The sequence below is a fragment of the Neopsephotus bourkii genome, unplaced genomic scaffold, assembly GCF_033783945.1.
Source record: "Neopsephotus bourkii isolate Nb327-2 ecotype Australia unplaced genomic scaffold, CSIRO-AGI_Nbou_v1 NB_887, whole genome shotgun sequence".
In the NCBI taxonomy this organism is placed as follows: Eukaryota; Metazoa; Chordata; class Aves; order Psittaciformes; family Psittacidae; genus Neopsephotus; species Neopsephotus bourkii.
Window position 1 is genome coordinate 840,340 of NW_026901381.1, and position 12,556 is coordinate 852,895.

Genomic DNA, 12,556 nt, shown 5'->3' on the forward strand with positions numbered 1-12,556 from the left:
GCCGCTTGTGTGAATGGTTGCACAAGGAGGGGATTCTTTATGTCCCTTCCTGCATGGGGAAAAGACATCAAGGTACCTGGGGCTGGTTTCTTTGGTAAGAAGGGTGCAGAGCACAGAGCTCGCAGCATCCCTGGTACCCAAGCGCATCCCTGGTAACCAGACACATCCCCGGTACCCAAGTGCATCCCAAGGAGAGGCAGGGAGAGGGGAGCACACACGATCCCACCACAAAGAGTCTGGAGAGGAGGATGGGGGGAGAAATGGAAATGTGTGGGGCTGGAGGGAGGGGGTGGAAGTTGTACACACACACACATACACACGTAGGTGAGGCTGCAGAGGGCTGAGGGAGGGATGGGGTCACACACAACCTATTGTGAGCAGCTCAGAGGCACTACGGTCCCGAATTGTTCATCTTGCCCAACCTTTTCCCCTCCTTGAGTGTGCATTAATCTGGCCCTTTCTCCCCTGTTCCCCTGCAGTGCAGAGCCCTTGTTCTCTTGCTTAAATCACCTTTCAGCAAGCCCAGATAAAGCTCCCACAGTTTGGAGCTCAGCCTCAGCCAGGAGCTGGGTGGACAGGGTCAGTGTGCCAAGCGGAGCAGGGAGTGGGACTGTGATGCCAGGAAGATCATATCCCCTCACTTTGCTATGGGCGAAGCCTGAGGGTCCAGGGTGTGCAGGCATCTCCCCTCCCAGCCTGCTGGCACCTCGCCCCATGGATGTGGGATCATTCCCTCCCAGAGATACGGGATCACCGGTGGACGCTGTCCTGCTGGAGCATCCCCAGCAGTGTTTCCCTAACGCTGCCCACTTGTCTCCCTGCAGCTGCCTGTCCTGTGTGAATGGCTCCTTCCCCTGCCACTGGTGCAAGTACCGCCACATCTGCACCCACAACGCTGCCGACTGCTCCTTCCTGGAGGGACGTGTCAAGCTCTCTGAGGTAAGGTGATGTGGGTTCGCTCCCTGGTCGTGTTGCGGCTCCTTTCCCCTATGGCGATGGGGTTGGAAGAGGGAAAACCTCTTTGGAAACCTTTCCCACTGCCTTGCCTGGGGTGCAGGGACTGCCTGGGAAGCAGCGAGGATGGGATGGGACAGTGTGCCGGTGGGAAGAGGCTGTGTGGCTGCAGAGAGGCTGTTGGGAGCCAGGCACAGCCCAGAGCACTTGAGGTTGAATGAAAGGAAAACCAAAGGCAGAGACACCAAAGCGTTTTCCTTTGATGCTTCTGAAGGGAGCAAGCTTGAGCTGTCACTGCAGAACAACTTGTTTCCAGAGAGGGGAAGGTTGAAATCTGTAAAACAAACTGCTCTGCTACACCCCACACCTTCTTCATCTCAAATGCACATTCCTGTGGGGGGGGTTCATCCTGCACACATCCATGCCATCCAGTAGGAAACCTGTCGCTGACAGGGTGCCTATGGGGGTCCCAGTGTCCCCAGCCTGTTGGTGGCATCACTGGTCCTTGGGTTGGGTCTGGAGGTCTGGTGAGCAGCCATTGGCTCTGCAGGAAGTGCTCGTTTGCATCATGAAGGGAATGTTTTGGGAAGGAGTTTCTCCTCCATCCCTGCCCTGGAAGAGGGCTCTGGTTGAACTTGTGTTTCCAGTTGGCTGTACTGCGGATGAGCCCTGCTCCTTTGGGATGGGTTGACCTTGCCTGGACAATGGGGTACCCACCGAGCCAGGAGGATTCAGTAACACGAGAGATCAGAAGGAGCTGTTTTCTCCTGGTTGTGCCCAGCAGAAACCCAGTGGGGGGTCAGCCTGTTCCTGGCATCCTGCAGCCTGCTCTTGAGGCTGTGCTTCCATCCAGCCCTGGCACTGCTTCTCCAAACACGTGGTGTCCAAACCACTGCATCCCAGTGGCTCTGCTCTGCCCATTCCCCTCACTGAGGACATGGGGAGCTGCTGGGTTCCACCAGGCGAGCCCAAAAGCATTGGGCTGTACCCCCAGGGGTGTTGTCTATGGGACACGTGCTGCTCTTCCCTCAACCAGCCGCTTGGGAACCCATATTGCTTCCCAGCATGGCAGGGTGTCCCCGAGCAGACCTCACGGTCACACTGGGACCTGGAGCCGTGCCTGGGTTGAGGTTTTGGAGCCTGTTTGCACATCGGTGTGGCTTCAGCTCTTCCTGCAGGGGATGCTGAGACAGCCTCGGAGCAGCTGCTGTGGGCTGCGTGTCTGGGCTGGGATGAAGCATCCCATCCATCCCCATCCCCAGCAGGGCGGTGTGGTGGGTCAGGGACTTGGTGCCACGGGACCATATTAATGGTAGATGTCTGTCCCCATTCTCTCTGTGGCAGGAAGTCTGACTGGGAAGGTTATTTTAAGGAGGGTTTGGTCTGTGTGTGTTGGCTGGAGCGTGGTGGGCACTGGGCAGGAGAGGCAGGGATAGGGGTTAACAGCAGCACTCAGTGTCTCTGCTGGTTCCCACGGGTGGTTCACCACGGTTTCCTGGGTGGGAAAGTGGCTGTTTTGTAGGAAAACATAAAGAGTGACCAATGGCACTGTCTTGGGAATGCTGGGAATGTTCACCTGGATTTCTGGGAGCGGCAGGGCAGGAATGAGGCGTGGGTAGGAGCCAGCACTCATGTAAATGTGCCTGGGAAGGAAGGCAGCAGGAAGGATGTGCCTGCCCAATGACTGCTGTGGCTTTGAAGCCTGAGCTCCAGAGATCACCCTGCCCTTGGCTTGCTCCATGGTGTGGGGCTGGGGAAGGGATGATGAAGCAGCATCAACCAATGAAGGCTGTCATTGGCTTTTCCCTACTTGTGGTGTCCAGCAGTGGCCTGGGGTGATCGGTGATGGATGCTGGAGCATCCCAGCCCAAAAAGCTGCTCCCTTGTGACAGTCCTTGCTGATGCAGAGCTGCTGCAGAGGGTGACCAAGTGTGCTGGGGACCAAGTGTGTTGGTTCAGTCTAAGCTGGTTCAGTGTGTTTGTTCTTCATTGGCCAGGTAGGACACAGGGGCTTGGAGCACCCTGCTCTAGTGGAAGGTGTCCCTGCCTGTGGCAGGGGTTGGAACTGGATGAGCTTTAAGGTCCCTTCCAACCCAAACCAGGCTGGGATTCTGTGATACCCCCACCAGTGGGAATGGCTGAGGACTTTGTGAAGGAATCAGCCCCAGATTCCTTTATCCCCATCACTGCTGATGGCCCAGCCTTGCAGCTGTAGCTGGGAGCTGCCAAAAACACCTAAACCACAACGTTTGCAGGGTGGCTCTAAAGCTCTCAACCTCCCCAGGCAAACCTGGACACCCTTGTCAGTTCTTATCCAGCCAGAAAAACAGCTTCAATGGAGAAAATCCGAGTTGTGCCATGTTGGGGAATGTGTCTGTGTGTCCGGATGCTGCTTTTCTGCCTGTCCCATCCCTTCATGGCTCCTGGGAGCTGGGGCTGTGCCGGGGGAGGCTGGTTTTGGCAGGATGCTGAGCTCTGTGGGCTGTCAGAGCATTCCTAAGGGATGCAAGTGCTGGTGTAGGGGAAGTGAATTGTCCCAGTGCCTGGGCACCCAGCGCCCACCAGCACCAGGTGCTTCCTGCCTGCTCACAGGGTGACATTGCTGCTGGATGAGTCGCCTCTGCCAGCAGATGTGAAGCATGAGAGATACTGGGGGGGCTCCTTCGAGCTATGAGTCAGCAAAATGAGCCCTGCTGCCCGCATCCCTGCCCACATCCCTGCCCACATCCCTGCCCGCATCCCTGCCTGTCCCCAGCTGTGGCTGCCACATCCCTGGCAGTGTTCAAGGCCAGGTTGGACACAGGGGCTTGGAGCAAGCTGCTCCAGTGGAAGGGGTCCCTGCCCGTGGCAGGGGTTGGACCTGGAGGAGCTTTAAGGTCTTTTCCAGCACAAACCAGTCTAGGGTTCTGTGAAGAACAGAAAACTCAGGGTAAAACAAGTTGGGGTTTTTCATCAATATTTGCTAAATGAAGCAATTTCTGTCTCGTTTCTCTGCATCATTTGAAAGTTGGATTAATCCTATAGCTGTTACACAGCTCAGTGCTGCTCAGGGTCCAGCCTGGCTCGCTGTGAGTGGCAGGAGGCAGCCGGACAGCATTGGCCATGTGTGGCTACCAGTAGCCTTGGGGCGAGAGCTGCCCTTGCAGCCCTGTTGCCACCCTTTGAAGAGCAGTGAGGTGCCTGTGTGCTGCTGCTTCTGTTCTCACAGCAGCTCCTTGCAGCACACATTATTCCCCCTGGGATGTTACTTATTCCCAGAATCGCTGCCATAGGTGCCTGCCTTCCATCCTGCTTGGCAGAGCCAGCCTGGGATTACCTCAGGCTCTTGTTGCTGGTGGCACCCACCGGGGCTGTGAGGCTCTGCTGCTGCCTGAGCTCATTTATTTGTGCTCTTCTGCTCCCCTGTGCTTTGCATGCCAGGTTCACTGGGGCAGCCAGGAGCCCATGGCTATTAAAGGATGCTCCTTCTCTTGGGAGCATCAGAACTGGTGGGGTGATGCTGAGCCCCTTGCCCTTGCCTTGCTCCCCTTGGCCTCACCAGCATCCCCTGGCTGGAGGCATTTTCCCCTGGGCAGCCTGCAAGCTGGAGTGATGCTGCTTTGAGCTGGCCACAGGTAGAAGCAGCAGCAGCAGCATCCGCTGCAGAGCAGGTTCTCTGCAACGCTGCAGAGCCGCATTGCTGCATCAAAGGGGCAAAAGGCTTTTCTGTCCACTGGAGAAGGGAGATGGAGGCTGTAAGGGAAACAAGAGGGCTGAGAAAGCCTCGCAATGCACAGCCCAGCAGGTGTTAACCCTGAAACCTACTGACTGCCATAATGGCATTACAGCCCATCTCATTACCAGTCATTCTGCCCGCATGTGTCCAGGTCCCACAGCTGAATCCTCTCCCCATCTCCCAAGCTGTTAAAAACACCCCACAACCCTGCCATCATTTTCCTCTGTGCTCTCCCTTTCTGTCTTCAGGGCTTTGGTCAGAGCAGCCGTGAGATGGTTTGGCTGCACATAAGGGTTTATTAAGGGTGGTGTTTTACAGCGTGTTGTTGAGCTTGCCAGGTGGGGGGGGTGTCTCAGGGTGCTGGGGTCTGCGTGGGGCTCCCCTCTCATCATCAGCCCCTTGTTCCCTTTACAGGACTGCCCCCAGATCCTGCCCTCCACCCAGATCTACATCCCCGTTGGGGTGGTGAAGCCCATCACCCTGACAGCCAAGAACCTGCCGCAGCCGCAGTCCGGGCAGCGCAACTACGAGTGCATCTTCCACATCCCCGGCAGCACCACGCGCGTCACCGCCCTGCGCTTCAACAGCACCAGCATCCAGTGCCAGAACACCTCGGTGAGTGCAGGACGGGGCCCAATTCAAGCTGTGTTTGGGGGCTGCACATCCCTGCCCTGCCCCAGGGCCTTGCTGTGTGGGGGTTTGCTCTCCCATGGGCAGTAATGGGAGGTTTCTGGTGTTTACAGGGTGTGAAGTGGGGTCCTCTCCGCTTCCCCCAAGTGCATGTAGAGGCTGCTGCTCGGGGGTCATTCCAGATGGGATCAACGCCAGAGCTGCCTTGGGGGAGCTGCCAGGGTTTAAGAGCACTTCCAAGGAAATTGGAACTTATGGAAAGTTGCCTGGGCTGGAGCCAGCTGGCCAGGACGTGCCGGAGCCTTGCCTCCCCTTCTCCCTGCCTGCTCTTGCTTCCCCTGACACCAAGCCATTCTGCTTGACAGGCAGCATTGAGCTAACACCTTCTCAGTGTCACACTGTGCACCCTGCCCTGTGTGCTGCTGTTCCTGCTGGTCCCAGAGCACTTCCTTCCTCCTGCAGCCCCCAGCCATTCCCAGCTCCCACCCATCCCTGCATCTGTGGTGCATTGCCTCTGCTCCTGCTCTCTGCAGCTCTGTCTGCCTTATCCCTAAGCAAGAGACTGTTTTGTGGCCCCTTGCTGAGTTGCTTTATGCCCCTTCTGTACAGCAGTCCTATGCAGGGAGCCCACCAGCAAACCTAACCCAGGGTGTTAAGAGCTCCACAGCGTTCCTTAGCTCTGCACTGACCTGCCCTCATCCGCATGGGGCCCGGCCCTCCCTTCTCCTTCCCATTTAATCCATTCAAAATTTGTTTTCCATCACTCACGCAGTGAAAGCTCATTTGCAGCCTAACACCAGCGCCAAGCCCTGCTCCCCTGTCCTTTGGTGGCACATGTGACATTTAGAGGCTGTTAAAGATGAGCCCTGGCTCCCTCCCTCCTCCTGCACTCCCAGGGATGCGGAGCCTTTCGGCAGGAGGAGCATCCCAAGTCGCTGCATCCTGTTTGGGTAGCGGTGCCTGGGGGATGCTGCAGTGCCAGGGCTCGCTCTTGGCAACACACAGTTGGTGATGAGCAGAAATGCTCCTTGTCCTGAGCTGCTGCCTGGAAACGTTGTTGTTGGTCCATGCTTTTGGTCTGGAGATGGAAGCAGGGAGCAGCACAAAGTGCAAGCAGCAGGACCAGTGCGGTGTCTGCAGGGCTCTGCTGCAGTGAGCCAGTACTGAGGCAGCTTAAGTAAAGGTTTGTCTTCTTGCTGCTGTGTTTAGGGAAGAAAAGCATCCAGATGGAGAACTGCCCAGTGGAGCTGGCTTGGCTGCTGGTCCCTGGTGTGGATCGTGGTCCTCACCAACATGCAGATCTGCTCCCAGACCCAGTTTTGTCTATTGCCTGTATGGCTCAGTGTTAGTGCTTCAAGGGGAACATGATGGATGTATGTGCCAAGAGCCATGATGGTGGTGGAGGTCCTGGGGTCTTGTTGCTGGTACCCAAGCTTGGCTGCTCTGTGTCTACCACAGCTGTGTGAGAGGTTTCTTGGGGGTCAGCTGAGCCATTTGTGTCCCAGCAGAAGGCTTGGGTACATCAGGTACCTGCTTGGTCATCTGAGGGTTGTTCTGCAGTGTGTCCCTGTCTGTGAGTGGAAATGGGCTGGAGGACCCATTGTCCTCATGCAGAGTGTGGAAGAAACGTGGCCTCTTTGTCCCAGATTCCAGCAGGGACCCTGGCTGGGTGCAGAGCAGAGAGGCAGAAGCACTGGTGTCGTGAGCTGCATGGGCTCTGCAGCCCTTCTCCAAAGGGAAAGGACAGCTTGAGCTGTGCCTGCCTTGCTCTATGGTCCCCACATGGAGCTGGTAGTGGTGTATATTTGACCTGGAAATCACCAGAGATGCCCTGAACATGGAGCAAACGGGATGGATGGTGCATGGGACGTGTCATGGGCGCAGGAGCGGATGGCAGCAGCTTGATGGGGCCACGGTGTCAGGCAGGAGACGTGGCTTCACAGACGGCAGAAGACAGCTTTGGCTTGAGAGGAGCTGTCTTGCTTTCAGGGTCTGCTTTAACGTTTGAGGGCACTCAGCCAGGCTGCGTTCTGCAGTGGGGGATTCGTGTTCACACTTGGGTGATGTTTGTCTCCTCCACGTCTTTTCTTGCGGTCCATCTGGCTGCTTGGTAGCGCCTCGTGCTCCCGCGCCATCACCCACCCGTGACCCGCTGCGTTCTTCCATTGCCAGTCATCCTTTGGGATAGGGCTTTAGGGGTGTGGGGAAGTAGGGTGGGATGACACCCAGCCAGCAAGTGAGGGATGGATGTCCTCTCATCGCAAAGGCATTTAAGCACACTTTTGTTTCCAGGAGTTCAATGGGATCTAAACAAGAGGTTAATTACTTTGTGGAATTAGGGATGCTTTCCTAAATCCCGGGTGAATGGAAGGGATAATAAGTCAAGCCTGCTTAAAACTCTTCGTCTTTTGTTTAGTTTTAGTGCTTGTCAAACTCCAATGACTTGTTAGGCTTTGAAGAAAGGACATCTTGGTTAAATATTCAGCAGGCCATTCATTAAGGTTTGAGTGTTGCCTATAAACATTGTTTGAGACACCCAATAGATCTCCAGCAAACCGAAGGGAGACAAGGCCTGGTGTTCCCTGTCATCCCACCAGAAAAAAAGCCTTTTCTGCCTCCTCACTTTGGTCTCTTTTTGCTCTCCAAGAGGAAAGCAACCTGAAAGGTTTTCCACATGTGTTGTAAGGAAGCAAAAAGGAAAGGCAAGCTGAAGAAAATGGAATTCTTTTCTAATAAAACTGGGTTTTTTTTGTTATTTGATTAGTTATAATGTTCTGAAAGCAGACATTTCTAGGCTTACTTCTTGCAGCAGAGAATGGAGACTTGGTCACAGGCCTTAAATTGTGCAGGTAATGCCACTGAGTTTCGTTTTCCAAGCATCCCTGCCTTTGCCATGCTTTCCCATCTGCCATCCCTCAGTGGGGCTCATCCTTCTGAATGCTGCAGAAAGGAAGCAGTTTTGCTGTTGGGAGGTACCACAGTGCACCCAGAACTGCTGCTAACCTTGGACTTCATCCTGTTTAGTCCTGGCCTTGGGTGTTTCTCACTGCCATGGGTTTGTATTTTACCCTCCAGAATGTCCCTCTTAAGGCTGAAATAGCCCCAGAGGTGCTCTTTCCCTTTAAATGTAAAAATAGGAAGAACCCCTGATCTCCTTTCCATGAGCATTGAGTTTGTTGTCTCAGCACTTTGAATTAAGCCTCATGCCTGAATTATTTCCCTTTCCTCTTACCCAAAGCCCTGCGTGGTGAGGAGCAGCTGTGTCACCTCCCTGGCTCCTCCCTTACTGATCCCCATGGACAGGCCATCCTATCTACTCGTTTGGGCTGTGGCTTTGGAGTTCACTCCCCTCTGGTTGGGGTGGCTCCGCTTGGGATGTTCACCCAGAAGCATCTTATCCCATGACAAAGTGATGTGGGTGCAGAGCAGGGTGCGTGCATGAGTGGTACCCAATGCGGATGCTGAGACTGGGGTACCCCAGGCATGGAGGTTAGAATGCAGGACCTGATGGATTCATGTTTTCTGGGTATTTCTTCGTTGTGGGTGTTGCTCTGACGTATTCCCAGAGTTTCAGGTCCTCACTTCCATCCTGCCAAACTTTGGGCAGAAGGAATCCAGGCAAAGGAGCTTGTGTGAGACAGGGGAGGAAGGGAGGAGATATATGTGAAAGGAGCAAAAGGAGATCCAGAACGAGAGGCCAAGCGTTCCTATCCAGTTGTGCTGTTGTGTGCATGACAGTATTTTGCTAGGCCTGGGGTGTATTTATGGAAGAACATAAATCATACACACGTGCCCTGCTCCGAGTGCCTCACACCTCCAATAAAGGTATCTCTAATTAACCAGCCATGGAGAGGGAAGCAGTTTTGGAGCCCATTCTCTAACAGCTCCGTTCTCCAACAAAGCCATGATCTCCATCCTGGCGCTGCCTGCATTTATCTTTCCTGCAGCAGTGTTTAAAGTGAAAAGGGAGTATCAGGAGAGTTTGATAGGATCCAATTAAATTCCAGCAGATAAAATAATGATGAATTGCAGTTGAGCCCTGGCGAGACGCGATGTACATTACTGCCGTCCCCGTAGTGCGGGGAAGGAGTTGAGGTCATCAACTACAGGAAAATAGGACACAGCTGCAGCCCGAGCCCTCCTCCAGAAATGCAGCCCAGGGGGATGGTGCAGATGGGAAGGAGCGGGGGATGCAAAGGAAGTTGGGATGTATGGGATTGCTCGCAGAGGGCAATGGAGCCGCCCATCCGCTGGATGTCCTCATAGGGTGTGATGGCCGTGGGGCACCCACAGCTCTTGCAGCGTGCTGGGCTGGTGGCATCCCCACATGGGGATGGGGTGAGTGTGAGAATCGGGGATGGGAGGAGCACATGAGGTTGTTGGCTGTTACTTGGGAAGATGTGAGGGTGCTGGGGTGCTGGCACAGGGTGCCCAGAGAAGCTGTGGCTGCCCCATCCCTGGCAGTGTTCAAGGCCAGGTTGGACACAGGGGCTTGGAGCAAGCTGCTCCAGTGGAAGGGGTCCCTGCCCGTGGCAGGGGTTGGAACTGGATGAGCTCAAGGTCCTTTCCAACCCAAATCAATCTCTGATTCTGCTAAGCTGCCTGAGATAAGTTTTGGATAAATTGCCTTGAGAAAGGCTTAGCAAGGAGTCCTCTTGTCCAAACAACATCCCTGCCATCTGGGAATAGCCGTATCTGGGTTGGTGGCATGGCACATCCTCCATCAGCTCTTCCACTCTGGCCTTCTAGGCACCTTCCAGGGAGGGCGGCGAGGCTGGCTGGGCTAGGTAAGGAGCCAAGCAGCTCACAGCTCTGCTGCTGATTCACTTGATGACATCCTTTCCCCCATCCCCTTCTGTGGCTGGTGCTGCATGACAGTGCTTCTCTTTCGGGCGCCGTGGGTCTGCTCTTAGGGCTGGGCCTGGTTTATTTTGCTCCCAGAGGAAACATCCCTTTCCTATAACTCAGCCGCATCGTGGCACATCATCCTTTGACACAGCCAGAGGGTGCTGGGCACCTCTGTAGGGTGGAAGGGTCTGACAGCAGCACTGCAGGGTAGGTGCATCCATCCCTGTGCTGACACCCACCCTGGCATCCCCTCCCATGGCTCATCCCGTATTGCTGCCAGCCACAGTGATTGATTAACCGGGAAGTTAATAGCAGTTAAGTATTTAATGGATGTTTAGCTCCATGTTAGCTAGAAGCAGGGAGGAGCCAGTATGATGGGACCTGCTGGCTGTCTGTGTGCTGGATCCCATGGGATGGACAGATTGGTAAGCACCCTCCTCCCTGATCCTCTCTGATCCCCACTGGCTGTGGGACCTTCAGGGCTAGGCAGTGGCTGCTGCTTTGCTGTGGTTTGGTTGCTACCTCCTCTCCTGTGGGTGGAGAGGGCACCTTCCTGCTTCCCACAGCTGAAAACAGGCCATAGGAAAACATCCTTCAAAGAAGAGATACTTTAGAAATCAGAGAGGATGTGATGGACCTCAGTGTCCACGAGGGCTGAACCCTGAGCCCTCAGCTTCTGCCTGCACACAGCTGAGCCATGACTTCAACTCCAGCATCCTACAGGGACCATAACAGCATCCAAGCCATGGACGCGCTGCCTGTTTGCAGGGCTGCTGATGGACACGTTATTCATTGATACTCAGGTTCCCTTGGTGATCCCAGCCGGGGTGATGCCTCCTGCTGCTTCCCTTGCTCCCAGTCCCTCCTGCTCCAGCTCCACAAACCCAGCATCCTCAGCACGCCGTCCTTCCCCAGAGGAGCACCATCTCTTGTGCAATCACGCTGTTGGGCTGGCACATGGAGAGTTAATGCTCTCCCTCCCTCCCTCTCCCTCCCCTATTCTTCTTCCTCCTTCCCACCTCCCAGAAGAACTCATTTCCAAAAGCAGCCGGGGCAGAGAGATGCAAATAAGTGTTTTGGACAGCTGCAGCCTGGATGCCTTCCCGAGATGCCAGGGCCCCAAATGAGACATGTCAGAGTACAAATTGAAAATGCCAATTTCACTTACGCTGCCACGTGGCTCCTCACTGCTGAATCCTGCTCTGGCGCTGCCACCGCCCTCCCCATTCCCAGCACACAGTATCACAGTATCACAGTATGTTAGAGATTGGAAGGGACCTCAAAAGATCATCCAGTCCAATCCCCCTGCCGGAGCAGGAACACCTAGATAAGGTTACACAGGAACGTGTCCAGGCGGGTTTTGAATGTCTCCAGAGAAGGAGACTCCACAACCTCCCTGGGCAGCCTGTTCCAGTGTTCTGTCACCCTCACTGAGAAGAAGTTTCTTCTCAAGTTTAAGTGGAACCTCTTGTGTTCCAATTTGTACCCATTACCCCTTGTCCTTTCATTGTTTGCCACTGAGAAGAGCCTGGCTCCATCCTCGTGACACTCCCCCTTTATATATTTATATACACTAATAAGGTCACCCCTCAATCTCCTCTTCTCCAAACTATAGAGACCCAGCTCCCTCAGTCTTTCCTCATAAGGGAGATGCTCCACTCCCTTAATCATCTTAGTTGCCCTGCGCTGGACTCTCTCCAGCAGGTCCCTGTCCCTTTTAAACTGAGGGGCCCAGAACTGGACACAATATTCCAGATGAGGTCTCACACGCTCCCTCTGCTCCATGCTGTGGGTCCGGCTGGCTCCTTGTTGTGGGATGTCCTTGGGTGGGTGTAGGATAGGGGAAGGTGAATGGGTTTGGACTCCCAGTGTGGTTCTGGCTCTGTCTTTCCATGCGTGGTGATGGGAATGCTGCTGAGAGGCTCTGGTTGTAGGTGGTGTGTGGTGGAGATGTGGCTGAACTCTTCTGAGCAAGCACTGCAAGAGGCTTTGTGATGGGGGGGTGATGGGGTGGAGATGGTGGTGGAGCTGTTGGATGCTCAGGAAAGGGTTGAGTTTGCAGCTGGATGTTGTATGCCTTAAAACTGCTGCATAGGGTTGATCAGCATCAGCCTTCCTCCTGGGGAGGGCTGTGTTTTGGGGTCCTTCACCCTGCATTTGTGTGGGGTGAGCATAGGACCACAAGCCAAAAGCTGTGGAGGTGTGAGGACCAGGCTTGTCTTTGCCTTTGCCCCTTGTAGGGTTGAGGGAGGGTGTTGCTCTAGCCATGTCCCACACTGGGCACACGCCCCACTTTGGTGCTGTGTCTGATGCTGGACCATGGCTGACGATGGGAGAGACTCAGCATGGAAGGGCCCAGCTCTGATAGCGAGAAGGATCCAAGTGTCTCCTGCTTCCCACAGCCACGTG

General features: G+C 54.9%; 1 protein-coding gene across 3 annotated transcripts in view; it reads left to right on the forward strand.

The window, feature by feature from the left end:
- PLXNA1 (plexin A1) overlaps positions 1-12,556 on the forward strand; it is a 105,239-nt gene that overhangs the window by 57,455 nt on the left and 35,228 nt on the right. For all 3 annotated transcript variants that reach the window (XM_061357153.1, XM_061357156.1, XM_061357154.1), the window contains exons 9-10: positions 825-939; positions 5,084-5,284. In XM_061357153.1, the coding sequence (XP_061213137.1) occupies positions 825-939; positions 5,084-5,284 (316 nt within the window). The remainder of the gene's footprint in view (positions 1-824; positions 940-5,083; positions 5,285-12,556) is intronic.